This window comes from Nesoenas mayeri, assembly GCF_963082525.1.
Source record: "Nesoenas mayeri genome assembly, chromosome: 4".
NCBI classification, from domain to species: Eukaryota; Metazoa; Chordata; class Aves; order Columbiformes; family Columbidae; genus Nesoenas; species Nesoenas mayeri.
The window spans coordinates 49,003,771-49,017,280 of record NC_137540.1 but is presented as its reverse complement, the minus strand read 5'-3'; the positions used below and the strand labels follow the sequence as shown (position 1 = coordinate 49,017,280).

General features: G+C 43.6%; 1 protein-coding gene across 1 annotated transcript in view; it reads left to right on the top strand.

Annotated features, from left to right (window-relative positions):
* Positions 1 to 1,940: 1,940 nt before the first annotated feature.
* Positions 1,941 to 13,510, top strand: part of KIT (KIT proto-oncogene, receptor tyrosine kinase) — a gene marked incomplete at both ends in the record, with an annotated part of 54,130 nt that continues 42,560 nt past the window's right edge. Inside the window, one exon of the mRNA XM_080343597.1 lies at positions 1,941 to 2,007. Within this exon, the coding sequence (XP_080199723.1) occupies positions 1,941 to 2,007 (67 nt within the window). The remainder of the gene's footprint in view (positions 2,008 to 13,510) is intronic.

Here is a 13,510-nt window from a genome sequence, read left to right as displayed (position 1 = left end):
CCTGTCACAATAACAACATCACATGTTACTTGATAATGTTTCAGTGTAAACCTCTTGTAGCATATTGTGTGCTGCCTTTGCATCTTTAAGAAATTAAACTGTAAATGCTCCAAGATTTTATATTAAAAAATTCCAACTCCCTTTTTTTCTCCTACAAAAACAAACCCAAAGACACTTGGAAAATCTGGAGTCCACTAGAAGTTTAAGTATTTCAGCTATTTTTTTTTTCTCCCTAGAATTAATTTGATGAGGTTAGCACCTAGCTAGAAATATGACTTTAAAACGATGCTTTATTTTGAAATTGTTGGTGTGCTAACAAAAATGTATTCCATTTTGCGGGAGAGGAAGGATTCACTCATCAAAAGAGACTGGCTGTCAGAGATGAAAGAGAGTAAAGAAATTGAGAGAGCCATTTTAAACATATAAGACAAGACTTTTATCTAATGCTGGACCATATGGGACAGCGCTATTAACCTTGGAAAAAATTTGACAGTACTGCAGAAGAAAAGAAGATGAAGAAAAAAAAAAAAGGAATAATTTACCTTCAATAACTTTTCTGATCTGTACTGACATATTTCAATAAGTCTACATTGATGCTTTTCCAAGGGTGAAGGTTTTGCCATGTGTCTCCTACATCTTTCTGTACATCCCAAAGTGCTGGGATGGGTTTTCTGACAATGTGTGTGTCCTTCCCCCTGCCTGTGGATACCTGGGCAGAGCACAGCTGGTGAATGTGTGGATGACTCCTTTGCCCGGGTCACCTATATACTTTTCTTTCACCTCAGGAGCATGTGACTCTGACTGACAAAGCAGCGTTAAAGACATACATTTCTGTAGTTTGTATTATTTTCGCCTGAAGAGCAGCTCCATGCTGGCTCTGTAGCTACAGAAGCAAGTGCTCACAGATCATCCTTGTCAATCGCCTCATCGGTGCTTAAAAACCTCCCTCTGTGGGATTCCACCACATTTTCTCCAAAACACATTTGTAGACTAAATTCTCCTCACTCTTTGCAAGTGCTAACATTTAAGCTATTTCTTTTTTTGCTGAGACCTAAATGGATTACTTTTTATCTTGCCCTTGAGGGACATGAAAAACAATTGCGCACAATCCTCTTTGTAAGAACCTTTACCATGTTTAAGCTCGCTGTGGGCTTTCTCTTTTCCATACCAAACCAGCTAGTTCTTTCAGTCCTCCTTTTTGTGTCACAGTGTATACTTTTAAGTCTCACTTCTGGTGCTCTGACTGACCCTTAATAGGTGGCAGCCCAAAGCGGGCACAGTTTGAGATCTCAGCGCTGCAAGCTGAGGCAGAAGCATTCCCTTTGGTGCGTATAGTATCTGCTGTGACATCTCCAGGAGCTCTAAGTGAGAATTTTAGTGGAGGCAAATGTCTTTGTACCTGCCATTTGAGGAATGTTCCCTCTGTTTCCAGGCCCCGTGCCCGGCCTGGCTGCCCCCTACACCCCGGACCACGCTGCCTCCAGGGCTTGTCTGGCCTCACAGCCACGACCCCTCCTCACCGCACTTGCCGATGCCCAGCACGGCTGAGGCGCTGCCCCGTGCGGAGACCGATCTCTCCCCCGCGGCAGCGCTGTGTGCGTATTCAGCCACCGGGCTTTTCCTTTTAAAAATTATTTTATTTTGGGGGTCTTTGTGGTAAGCACCACCGAGGCAACCTAGGACGCTCCCCCTCCCCGAGGGGGCGGAGGGGAGTTTCTCACCTGCGCCCATCCCCGTGGCAGCGGGGCGGGGCGGGGGCACGGAGGGAGCTGCGGGGGGCCGCGCAGCGCGGCGCGGGGCGGGCGGCGGAGGCGGAGCCGACGGTGGAGCGGAGGGGCCGCTTGTACTCCGCAGCCCTCCCGCGGTGGCTCGGGCATCTCAGCGCGCCGGGCGGTGCGAGCGGCAGCCGCGCCGCGCCGGGCTCGGGGGGCGGCGGCGGCATGGAGGGCGCGTACCTCGCCTGGGAACTGGCGCACGCCGTGCTGCTGCTGAGCGTCTTCCCCGCAGGTGGGAGCCGCGGGCGCGGGCGGGCACGGAGCCCCGCGGGGCGGCGGGGCTGGGGCTAACGCGGGCGGCTAAGGGGAAAACTTCAGCACCGGCGGCCGCTTCCGCGGGGGCGGCGGAGGGCAGCGCCGTGTCGGGGGTCGCGGCGGTAGCCCGCGGTTTGCCCTGGCATCGCCCCTCGCCGCCGTTACGGGACGCCCCGCCGGCGGCAAAAAAAAAGTCCTTTGTTTGCAGTGCGCGGTTATCCGGGGCTGGGAGAGGGGCCGACAGGGAGCTCCCCCCCACCATCTCCCCAGACCGGGTTGTTTTGACAATAAACTATCTGGTAATCAGTACAAAATGTCCCCGCGGTTAAGTGCTCGTTGAACAATAGGCACGGAACGAGCCGCCGCCGTCAGGTGTCCAGCGCTCCCCAGCAGAGGTGAAGCGTCCCCCGGCGGGGCTGGTGGGCTCGGTGCCGCGCTGCGTCTCTCCGGCGGGTCGGTGCCCCGCGGTCCGGAGGCGCTGGGCAGGCGGCTCACGGCGGGACAAGGCATCAGAGCCGGTCTGCTCTGGCACTGCCGCTTCGCCGCGTTGAAGAGGAGGACAAGCGGTGCCGCTCAGGCCTTCGGGAGGTCTCTCAGTGCTAAAACTTTGGTGTGCCGGGTGATAAATTGAAAGGTTCCCTTCCAGCTCCTTGATAAAAGGGGCTTTCCTTGCCACACCTCACAGCCTTAGCGCACAGGGCTAGTGATTTTAAATACAGCATCTGTATGCAGCGCTGGGCAACTTTGCATGTGGCTTTCAGAATTGCCATGCAGGGTCTATGGGGGAAGGTGCCGTAAGGAGGTTGCTGCTACTGTTCAAGGAGTTGCACCCAGGGAGGAGTTTGACCCCGCACACCGCAGTCTGAAAGTGGACAGCACGAAAGGTTGTTTTGTCACTGATCTAAGAACAAGGTGAGGATGTGGTGAGGAAGTGATGCTCTGTGTGAGGTGCTCAACGTCTGCTGCCACCAACAGAGAGGAGACCTGCAGAGCACCCTGTGTGAGAGCAGCCAGGGAGTGCTCCCCAAGTCTCTGCCCATGCTCCTGAGAGCAAATAAATACCATCTAGCTGTAGTGGCAATTTACAGTGCTTGATTGTAAGCACTTTATTTTGGGATGTGAGAGAGAGCAGTAGTTGATTTACATTTTTGTTAATAGTTTTGTTTGGGTTTGCTCCCTTTTGTTTATTTGTTTGTTGATAATATGAACCAGAGTGTGATATCTGACAATTTGGACCTTCCTATTTGGAAATACTCATACATTTGCAAAATGCTAGTGCTGTGGCCACAGGGATAGGAAAGTCTCCTACCAATGGGTTATCTCCCCCCCTCCCCCCTACCCAAAAAAAAAAAAAAAAAAAAAAAGTTTAAATGTCTAATACCAACTTTATTTACTTCATGTATTTCCTGCCTGCACTTGAAGGTCATCCTTCATCATATGGTTAGACTGTCCTTATGGAAAGCTTGGGAAACAGGTCAGACTGGCAGTGTCTCCTGGAAGTCATGAGATGCAGGCTCCAGAGTACTGGAGAGGCAAGGAAGGAGTCTTTCTCGTGATCCTTCCTCTGGTTCTGAGTTCAGACACTTACTTGTGGGAGACATTTCACCTCAGGGGCACATCAGACAAACTTGTATAGACAAAAATACACTGTGTAGTAGGCATGAATGACTTGCTGTTGCAGAAGACAACTGTCTTTGGGTATGTATGTGCATCATGTGTGTATCACACAGATGCAGGAATATTCAGGGCTAGTTTTGTGCTGGAGGAGGTATCAGACTGATGGCTTGTGTCCTGGCAGGGGCACAGGGGACATCAGAAGTGACATGCAGGACAGAGCTGATCTGCTGTGCTGGATTGCTGTGGAACTAGCATGACCCTGGGTTACTTTTTGGTTTGCCTCAGTGCAGATGCTTGGACTGGATGATCTCCCACAGTCCCTATTCAGACTTATCCTGTTGTTTATCGGTATACAAATTTATATTAAGTATCTTACTTTGGCTGTTAGTCAAAAGCTTCTTCCTTTGGTTGCAAATAGGAAAGGAGGATGTAGAAAACAGAACTTAATGTAGCTTCTTGGACGGTAAGCCATTAATCTTCTCTGTCCACAGCCCCTTCCTACTTTTTGTTTTTCTTGCATTCTAACATATATTTCCACTTTCCCTTCCATTTGGGGTTTGCCTAGTCCTCCTTTCATGCAATATTCTGGATCTTTTCTCTGTGCTCCTCCTATCCTCCCTCACGGCTCGCCCTGTCCCCTATGCCCTGGTACTCTGCCAAAGTCCCAGTGGCATTTCCATCCTGCAGTCATGGAAGACTGGACATGGTTCCTTTCAGCATCCATCAATAGAGACTTCTTTTTTTCAATCAGTTGCAGAATAATAGGAGACTCTCCCTGTGCCCAGAGGGAAGAATGTCTGTTTTCATAGTGCTTCCTGCTACCTGTCAGCTGGGAGAGAGGAGGCTTGGAGGAGGAAGCTTGAACTTGATGAGGATTCTGATTGCTGTCACTCAGTTGTTGCCCTGACCCCTGCAAACCGTCTGAGTGTCCTGCCCTCCTTACTGTCCCGTTTACATCTCTGCTCTCTCCCTCCTCTGTGGCAGTGCAGGTTCTCTTGTGCTGGAACATGGCCCAAGGCCACTGCCAGAAGCAGAATGGCAATGTCCAAGATTGCTCAACACTTGACTCTTTTTCCTTCCGTTACAACTGAGAACTCTTTCCCAGCAAGCATGTAAGTGATTTTTCTTCAGGCTTAATAATAAAGAATGTGATAAATTTGGCAAGAAGTGAGATTCCCATTTGCATCCCGTTTAAGTACCATTCACAGAAACTAGAGGCATTTCCATGTGCTCATTTTGCAAGGGAGAGCCTCGCTTCAGCACTCCCAGAAACCTTTTGCTGATTGTCCAAACGGTAACGCTGCTTTGCAGGTGCCTGGATTGATCAAAAGATCCTGAGTCACCTCCAGAAGGGACATGTTGCAGCAGGACACAGGTGGAATCAGAAAGGATATGTCTTTAGCACATGTAAACACGAGCTAAGATGGTAAGATGGGTCTTAGGAGGAACATGAGTCATGTCCCAGTCAGTAGGAGTTTCTTGTGGTGAAACTTGTCCTTTTCTCTCTGGTTTGTTGTGTGAGACTCAAATGATACATCTATATTCTTTAGATTTCTGTCTGAGCTATGATTTGTTGTTGGTGCAAGCTATTTGAAAGATTTTTAAGGCATATCTGGAGCTGTCAAGCTAAATACCAAGTATTACGCATTTGTAGTTTGAAAGAAAGCTACTTTCTAGCCTGAACTTTCAGTAAACACTCCGGTGTCATCTGAAGGTAAGGAATAATGAATTCTGGATGAAGCAACAATCGCATAGCATCAAAGAGTTTCAACAACATATATATTTATCTACAATACACGACAACCTATCTAATCTCATATAAATCTTGTAAAAGAGAGGCAGTAATTGCTCAAGGTTGAGCCACTTTTCAGCTTTTTCTCTCTGCCCGTGAAGATGAATGCCATTGCAGAGATCAAGCATTGCACATTGTCTTGCTCTATATGTGTGACACATGATTTTACAGATGTTGTTTTCTTTTTCATCTAGTACAAACATCTTCCAGGATTTTGAGTCATTTCCTTAAGTCTCTTTCAGCTGTTCAGAGAATGGCTAGAGGAAATGAGGTCTAATATCCTAATGCATGGCATTTACTGTAAGTACCCTCTCACTTTGAGGATAAAACTTTGCCTTTTTGTAATTTCTGAATATTCCCCCTGCACAAGAAACAAGTTGCAGTTGTTTCTGTCCTTCAGAAACTCAGCTCCCCTGCTTGAGCCTCTTTAGCCTTAATAGAGCTTAAGGTGTTCATGGTAACCTTAGGCGAGAGAGGAGAGCTGATGCCAGAAGTATCTAATGAAAGCGGTGATCCAGATTTTAGTGTGTTACATCTTTAGGACATTTATTATAAAACATCTGAAGAGAATGTACATAAAAATTACTAGGACTTGACATAAAAGAGATTTTAAAATAATTATTACTTTTCTGTATTATTTTACTGCAGAAGTATTGTGCATGGCTTTTTCAGTGACATTTAGGAAACTAGAAGGGCTTTTTCCAAAAGGACCCTCTTTACAATGAATCCTGCAAACAGTCATAAAGAAACGTAATTTTACGCGTGTGAGTAGTCTCCTTGGCTGGTTGCCAAACCTAATGGCAACTGAAGTGTATTGTTTGTCCACCGGCCAAGATTGCTGCTGTTAGTGATAAAAGCCTAAGGGGAGTGTAAACATCTGTGTGTGAAGGGAGAAGGCGACTCCTGTTTTCTAGGGTATACCAATTAGAAGGCACAGTAAATGTTAATCTCTCAGTAGATTTACTCTTGGGGATTATATTGATTTATTCTGAAAACATAGGTTTTCGGATATACCTTTAAATGGATTTTTAATGATGTTTTTTGTGTCACAACAGATTTTTTTTTTTTATGCACCACGGAATCTTTATATTGTAAATCTTTATATTATCTCTTACAGGCATGTAAATAACATAAAAGTTTGTAATGTTGCTACCATGCTATGCAACTCCTGGGCTGCTCCGTGCAGATCACTCCTTGAAACTGTAACTAAAAAGAGGCATAATTTAGTGAAATTATCATCTACAGGGGGTTTTGCCATCGGGGGGTCTGACAGTGTTAAATGTCTGCGATTTTAAATGTCATCTGACAGCCGAGTCTATAATCATGTAACATAATCATTAAATATCTGATACGGAGAAGAATTCACTGGTCAACTAGGCACTGACAGCTTTAAATCTAAGTGATAAAGAGAATGCATGGGCTGATTTACATTAAGAAGATATGAAAGCCTTGGCAGGGAAATTTGGAAGTCGGAGAGGTGCATCTCTTACAAGGTCTTTGGAAGCCTGGCAAATGCCGGGTTAGTCCTTCATCTCCTTTCTTTTTCCCATCAATAATTGTCTTCAGCTAAGCAGTGCTCCTGCACTCATGCTGGGTGAACGTGCTCCTCATGACATGGAGTGGACTTCTTCTACAGAATGGTTTTGTGCAAAAGCCACACTGGAAAAAGAAATAAAGCTTTTTGATTATAACCTGTCATTCAGAGCCTGCATGTTTCGGGGGAGGAGAAAGGTCGCAATGAGCTGTGTAACAGGAGTGTTTTGGGTACTCACATACACAGGCCATTCAGAACTAACTAGGTTCCTGGTGAAAGGTATCATGAGATTAAAAACTTGCACTTGGCTCTCTTAGTCTGTTTTTTGTTCAGGAGTTAATGGCTGTACCGACATCACGTGTTGAAGGTTTTGTCTGCAGCCCTCAGGACTGGAAACTTCATTCTTTGCTGAATGAAATTTGACTTTATATGCATTCACCTGCCTCCCACATCCGCGTTTCTAAAAGACACAGTGAGTCTTCGGAAGCTCCCAGAGAACTGTTAAGAGTACAGCTGGAGGAGACCTGCAGAGTTCATCTGGTCTGTTCCCTGCTCTCTGCCAGGGTCAGACCGAGCAGATCTTCCCCGGCAGACTTTTGTCTAACCTGCTCTAAGGCAGACTTGTGGTGCAGAGTCTACCACCCATTTTTTCCAGTACACAACTAATTGTTTAAGGTCAAAAGCTTCTCCTGATACCTAACTGCATCTCCCTTGCTGGGTGCTTAATTCCATCCTTGTTTTATTTTCCTGGCTCTGGTGGATATAGTGAACTGCTGATCCTATCCTCTTTGTAATAACATTTTACATGTTGACAGTTAATATAACATCTTTGACTTCTCTTTTCTATGATGAACCTTTTTTAGCATTTTCTTTTGGTGCACTTTTCGTAACTCCTGCTCTTCTTTTTCTTCTCAGCCCTCTGTAACTTGTTTACATTTCCTCCAGATACCATGTGTAAAATTGACTCCAGATTAGAAATGTAGCGCTTCCAGGTTTAACAAAATAGTTACCTCCTGGTGTACTGTGTGCTTCAATTTGATCCAAAGCATTGTAAATCTTATTTTAATCATGATTTAAATCAGCCAACAGTAAGCCTCATTTTAACTGTTTTGCATTTGTACTTAATCGTTTTGTAAAGAAAGGTTTAACCTCCTTTATTACCATTGAGTTTTAATTAAATATAGCCTTTGCACTTAGTGTTATACTTACTTTGATTAATCACTGTGCCTGTATTTAAGCAATTATGTAGCTTGTTATATATACACTTACTCTGATTCTTCATGTGTATGTTTTAGTATGAAAATATAAAGTGTTGACATTTCTTGTATTAGATAATTGATATTTTACTGATTATTTGCATCGATTACAATGAAGGAAATGAGAGTTCTGAAATGTTCTTCCGTTAGATAAATAGTACCACATAGAAGCCAGCCAATTCAGAAGAAAAAACTCATTGAGAAATGTTTTGAAATCAAGAATTAGTGTCTGAAAGGCCTATCTGTATTAAAAACTGGTGGTTTCTAATCACTGTGCTGTAAATATTTTAGAACTAAGCAATCTCATCCTCTTTTTATTCTTAGAATGGCAATGGAAAGAAACATTCATGCTTTTTCAACTCCTGATCAGTAGCTCCTCTTTGAATGGACTAGTTGCTTAATTGAGTAGTACTAAAATAAAGAAAATATTTTGCCTGCACCTGCTAGGAAGCTCCAGATGCCAAAGGCTGGTTTATTGCTGCAGCACAACCTGCCTAGAGGTGCTCTGCGACTGACTTCCATGAATTCAATAGTTTGATTATCTTTAAAATGTTGACAGCAAATGTATGGCTTGAATATTTTTTTTGCCTTTATTTTTTTTTAATGATTAGAGGAGTTGTAAATTTAAATTTGTGTTACTGTATTTTCAAAATTACTGTTGAATATTTTTACTTTTTTAAAAGGAAAATGTGCATTATGAAAATGCTACATTTTATCTTAATGTAATGTTAAATTAAATATGCAGTCTAATAGGGTATTTTTACCAGAAGAGGTTATGTTCATATGCCTTAGGTGCTGTTCTGCACTAGGACTTGGTACTGAGGTATTCATTTTGTGCTGCGCAGTGACTGCCTGATTATTTTCTTTATTTTTGCTGCCTAACTCCTTGTTTGCTCTTTTATATGGCATAGAAGTGCTTTCTGTGCCTGGATGAGCATAACTTTTTAACTTTGAAAAGAAATTATGTTTTCTTCAAGAAAATAAAAGCTTCCTCTCAGTAGTGTTCACTGTAACACAAGCTGTTGAAGTTTCCTATTGTATAGCACATCTGACTTCCAGGTATTATACATAACATTGCTGACTTTGCAGTAATGCTAATATCATCATACCTAGGATTTGAAGTATGCAGCACAATAAAACAGCTCGAATGGAAGAAGCAGAAGTAAACCCTGTATTTCTGGTCTCCTCCCATAACCCAGCTACCATCAGAAGTGATGCTGAAATGGGATTCCCTGCTTAGGCAGGTACTCGGGCTCCCCTGTCCTCTTGTGTATATATTCTGGGGTAGGAAAGGACCATTTCCTCAATAAGCAGCTACCTATGTATATGCTGTGTATATGCAATTTATGATAGTGTTTATTTGTAAACTAGGAAATACAGTACCATTTGCAAACAAAACATTTAAGTGGGATTTATGCTGACATTGGAGGTTAAGTTCAATGACCAAGTAATGTATCTCCTTGCCAGGAGAAGTCTGAAACTGGACTGTCAGAAAAATGTCTAGGACTCTGTATTCAAGGTACTTCCAAGACAATATCAGTGACAGATCTTGCTGGGTGTTAGCATGATTACCTGAGGCAAGATTTGTGCACCCCAGGAGGTTCTGAAGAACCTGCTAATGAATCCTACACAAGTTGTCCTAGTCACAGTTTCAGAAGGCATATGCGAAGTTACTTTTCTAATACTAACACATTTAAAATGCATTTATGAGATTTAGGATTGTCTGTAAGACAATGCTTTTACAATAATTTTTTAGCATCCTAAGTAGCAGCAAAGTTAGTGCAGTAGTTAGACAAAGGAAATTGAACTTATTGCAGGCTTATTAAAAATCACTGAATAGGTAAAGTAAATTTATATGGACAAATATGGAAATACTCCAAAACCTGCTTCTTAAATAGATCTGTATGCCATGTAGTAGCATGACATGGTGCAACGACTTGTATTTCAGTAATAGAGCTATATAAATACTTCAGCTATCTTATTGCTTAAACCCAGCATTTTTCTCATGAATCTGTCAGAGAATGCAAAGTAATATGGACATAAAAAATGGCTGTGTCTTTTCTGCAAACTTTGGTGAACAGGTTTATTATTCTAAAAGTCTTGTTTATTGCTGTAATCTTCTAGGAAAAAGTACTGGACTAAACAGAGAAAGTAAAATGCAGTGCTTCTCTTTGTGGTATTTAATGTGGTCCATCATAAGAGCAATGATAACATAATTATGCAATTATTGGTATATTTTACCCTCTGGAGGCCTTATGTAGATGATTACCAGTGCACCTTTTAATGAAATTGCTACTATTTGATAAAATTACTGCCAAGATTTGGAATAATTAGAATTCACATTGCCAAAAGTCTTACATCTCCTTCCTCAGTTGAGCTTTTTCCAAATAGGCATTAATTCAGATTGCCAAACGATTCACTGTTCTCCAGTTTTCTCATTTCTCTTCATTAAAACTATCTTTTCACTGCATTTCAGAAAACACGCTTTCGAGCCCAGGTTGCTCATTACAAGGAACACTTGTTCAGAACGGCAGTTGAAAGATACTGCACCTTTTAATGTAAATGTCAGCAAAGAGAAGTGAGAAGAAAAAGCCATTAAAGGAGTACACTGGATGAATGACAGCTGAATTTGAATACAGTATGCATTACTGTGCTTTCTCATTCCTTCTAATCATTCTCCGTACTTTATAATTTGTTTGTTTATATGTCTAACAGCTGATAAGACAAACTGTGGGAGCAACTGGTTAATAAGTAATTTTGGAAATTAGAGGGAAGAAGGAGTACACACTTCAGTAGGAGTATCAGTCTAAATGTATAAATCTCAACGCTGACAAGTGTGTGGCAAACAGTTGCTCTTTTTTGCAAATCCTACTTATGTGTGTGTACATACATATATATTTATCTTCTCCTTGTATTTTCCTTTGAATAAGAATGAGCAGGTAGTAATTTTAAGTTTAGATCATTCTAGCTTAAAAAAAATCCCAAACCTGTTGTGTCAGCCATGCTTGGGGTTTGGTTTTGTTCATTAGCCCATTACCTGTAGATTGCTTCTGTGGTTGGAAGTTTAGGAATAAGATCATAGTGCATCAAAGTGCTGTAATAAAATGGATTAATAACCCAGAATAGGTTGTTGTACATAGTGCTTCAAGATGAGTGACTGGACTGCTAGAATGCATATGATGCTCCTTCAAAAAAAAAACCCCAAACTCCCAAAACAACAGAAAAAAAACCCCAAAGCCATGACTTCCCTGCAAAGACGATCCAGAAAGGTATCATACCCAGCCATGGCAAGCAGCATGGTGTTCGATCCTGCTGTGGCCATTTAGTACGTGTGCTAAACTAGAATTATATTCAGCTGCATGTCTGGCTTTGATAAATGCCTCTATTAGCTGTGTTAGCAGAGGAGGGCATGCCAGTCAGAAAGGGCAGGCTGCTTGGGAGGCAGGAAGAGTGAGTGGCCTGTTTGCATGGCTGGCGTTTCCTCGGCCCAGCAAGGGAAAACAAGGCAGCCGGGGAAGAGGAAGATGCATCTCTGTCTCTGGAAGGTGCAGTTACTTCTCCCAACCCCCTGCCTTGAGGGAATGTTACACTTGTATGTTTAGAGCAGCTCTCACATGTTTGTTGTGGAGGTCATGTGCAGAACCTGCTCTGCTAAGCCTGCTTCTGAAATAAGGAAGCAAAGTACAATTAGCTGCATGTCTAATTGCTGTGACAAGACCCTCTGCAGGAGGATCTGCTGGCTTCCGCCCACAGGCAAGGGAGCAGCCCAGGTGCTCGTGCTTGTCCTGCCTCAAGATCCTGTGAATGTCTCGGAGAGTGGGATGTGTGGGGGCTAGAAAGCTGGCTGGATTTGTCTTCTTGCCACCTGCCTTTGATGCTGGCTGTTTCTGATTAACCGCTTCTTGTTCAGGGGCGTGCGTAGCTTCTTTTCAGGTGTAGCTGGGGTGTCTCCTCAGTCACCTGAGCAGTTTTCTCTGCAAGGGGTAAGCACCAAGTGCCTTGTCCTGTGGAGTGTCCTCCCAGGTCATCAGGTGTTTGGTGAGGCAGGTCCATGTAGGAGCAATCTCAAACCATGGAGCTGAAAACTTCCTGTGGGGCATCACTGCAAAGCAGGGGGGTGTCTCACAGCCAAGTTCCAGCTGCCTCTGTGGTTCCCCATGCTCATGCCGCCACAGATGATAAAGACAACCTTTGTTCCACTTCCTCTCTTGGGTCTGCCAGGGGTGGGAATCAGCTGGCTGGCTCCATACTTGCTCTTTGTGTTGGGAGATACCCCTTTCTCCTTTATGCTGCCTGCAGATGGAGTTGGTTTGGCTGTGCCTTTGAGTGTCAGGCTGGCGAGTTCCTGCATTCTGCCCCCATCTTGTTCAGGGCGAAGGGTCTATGTGAGGGAAGGCTGGGTGTAAAGACAGTGATTTCCCTCATGCAGCTAGATAAATCTTAAAGCCCCCACTCATCCCCTCCCCTCCTCTACGCCAGTTTTCTGCTTAGTAACGTACAGCCTCTGAGGATCCAAAAACTTCAGAGCAAGTGCAGGAGCTTTGCAATTCTGCTCGAGAAACACACGGCATTGAAGAGTCTGTTGGTCAGCAGATGGCACTGACTCTGTTAGATGGGCTAGAAACAAACCACTTGGTTTGGTGGGGAAGCCTAATCAGTCTAGACCTTTCAATACATGCCTGGTGACAGTTATTTTTCAGCCTCCAAGATGAAGCTGGGGCAGAGGAGCTGGTCAGAGTTTCTTATCAGCGAGGGTTTGTGGTGTTCCTATATATATGCCAAGAGTCTGTGATGCTTGCAGGGGACAATCAAGTCTCTGGTCATTTTTGGTCTATGTCTTTGAGAAAGACACTAGCATGGGTGTTGGCGTGGATGGTTTATTTTGCGAAGTGAGAGGTTACACTGCTAGCCTTCTTTTCCCCCACAGCATAGCTGAAACGGGATCTGATGTAGCTTTCAGATCAGATAATTTAAAATTGACATTTGCCATTGCTAAACTTTTCATCTAGCATGAGAGTGTCTGCTTAGTGAAGTGGAACAAAATAAGTAAGCATATGATAGCATCTTTCTGTTGTAAAATCTGGGAGGTTTTATACATCAGAGTAAATAAGTTGTTTCAGTGTGATTAACATGCAAGTTTGACACTTGGTTTCCTTGGGTCATGAAATGGCAGGACAAATAAAATATAATTGAAAAGGTCTTAAATTCCTCTCATAGCGTATGTCAAGTGTCATAGTGACTTTAACAAATAAGAGACAGAGTTGGGAAAGAGATACCCTTC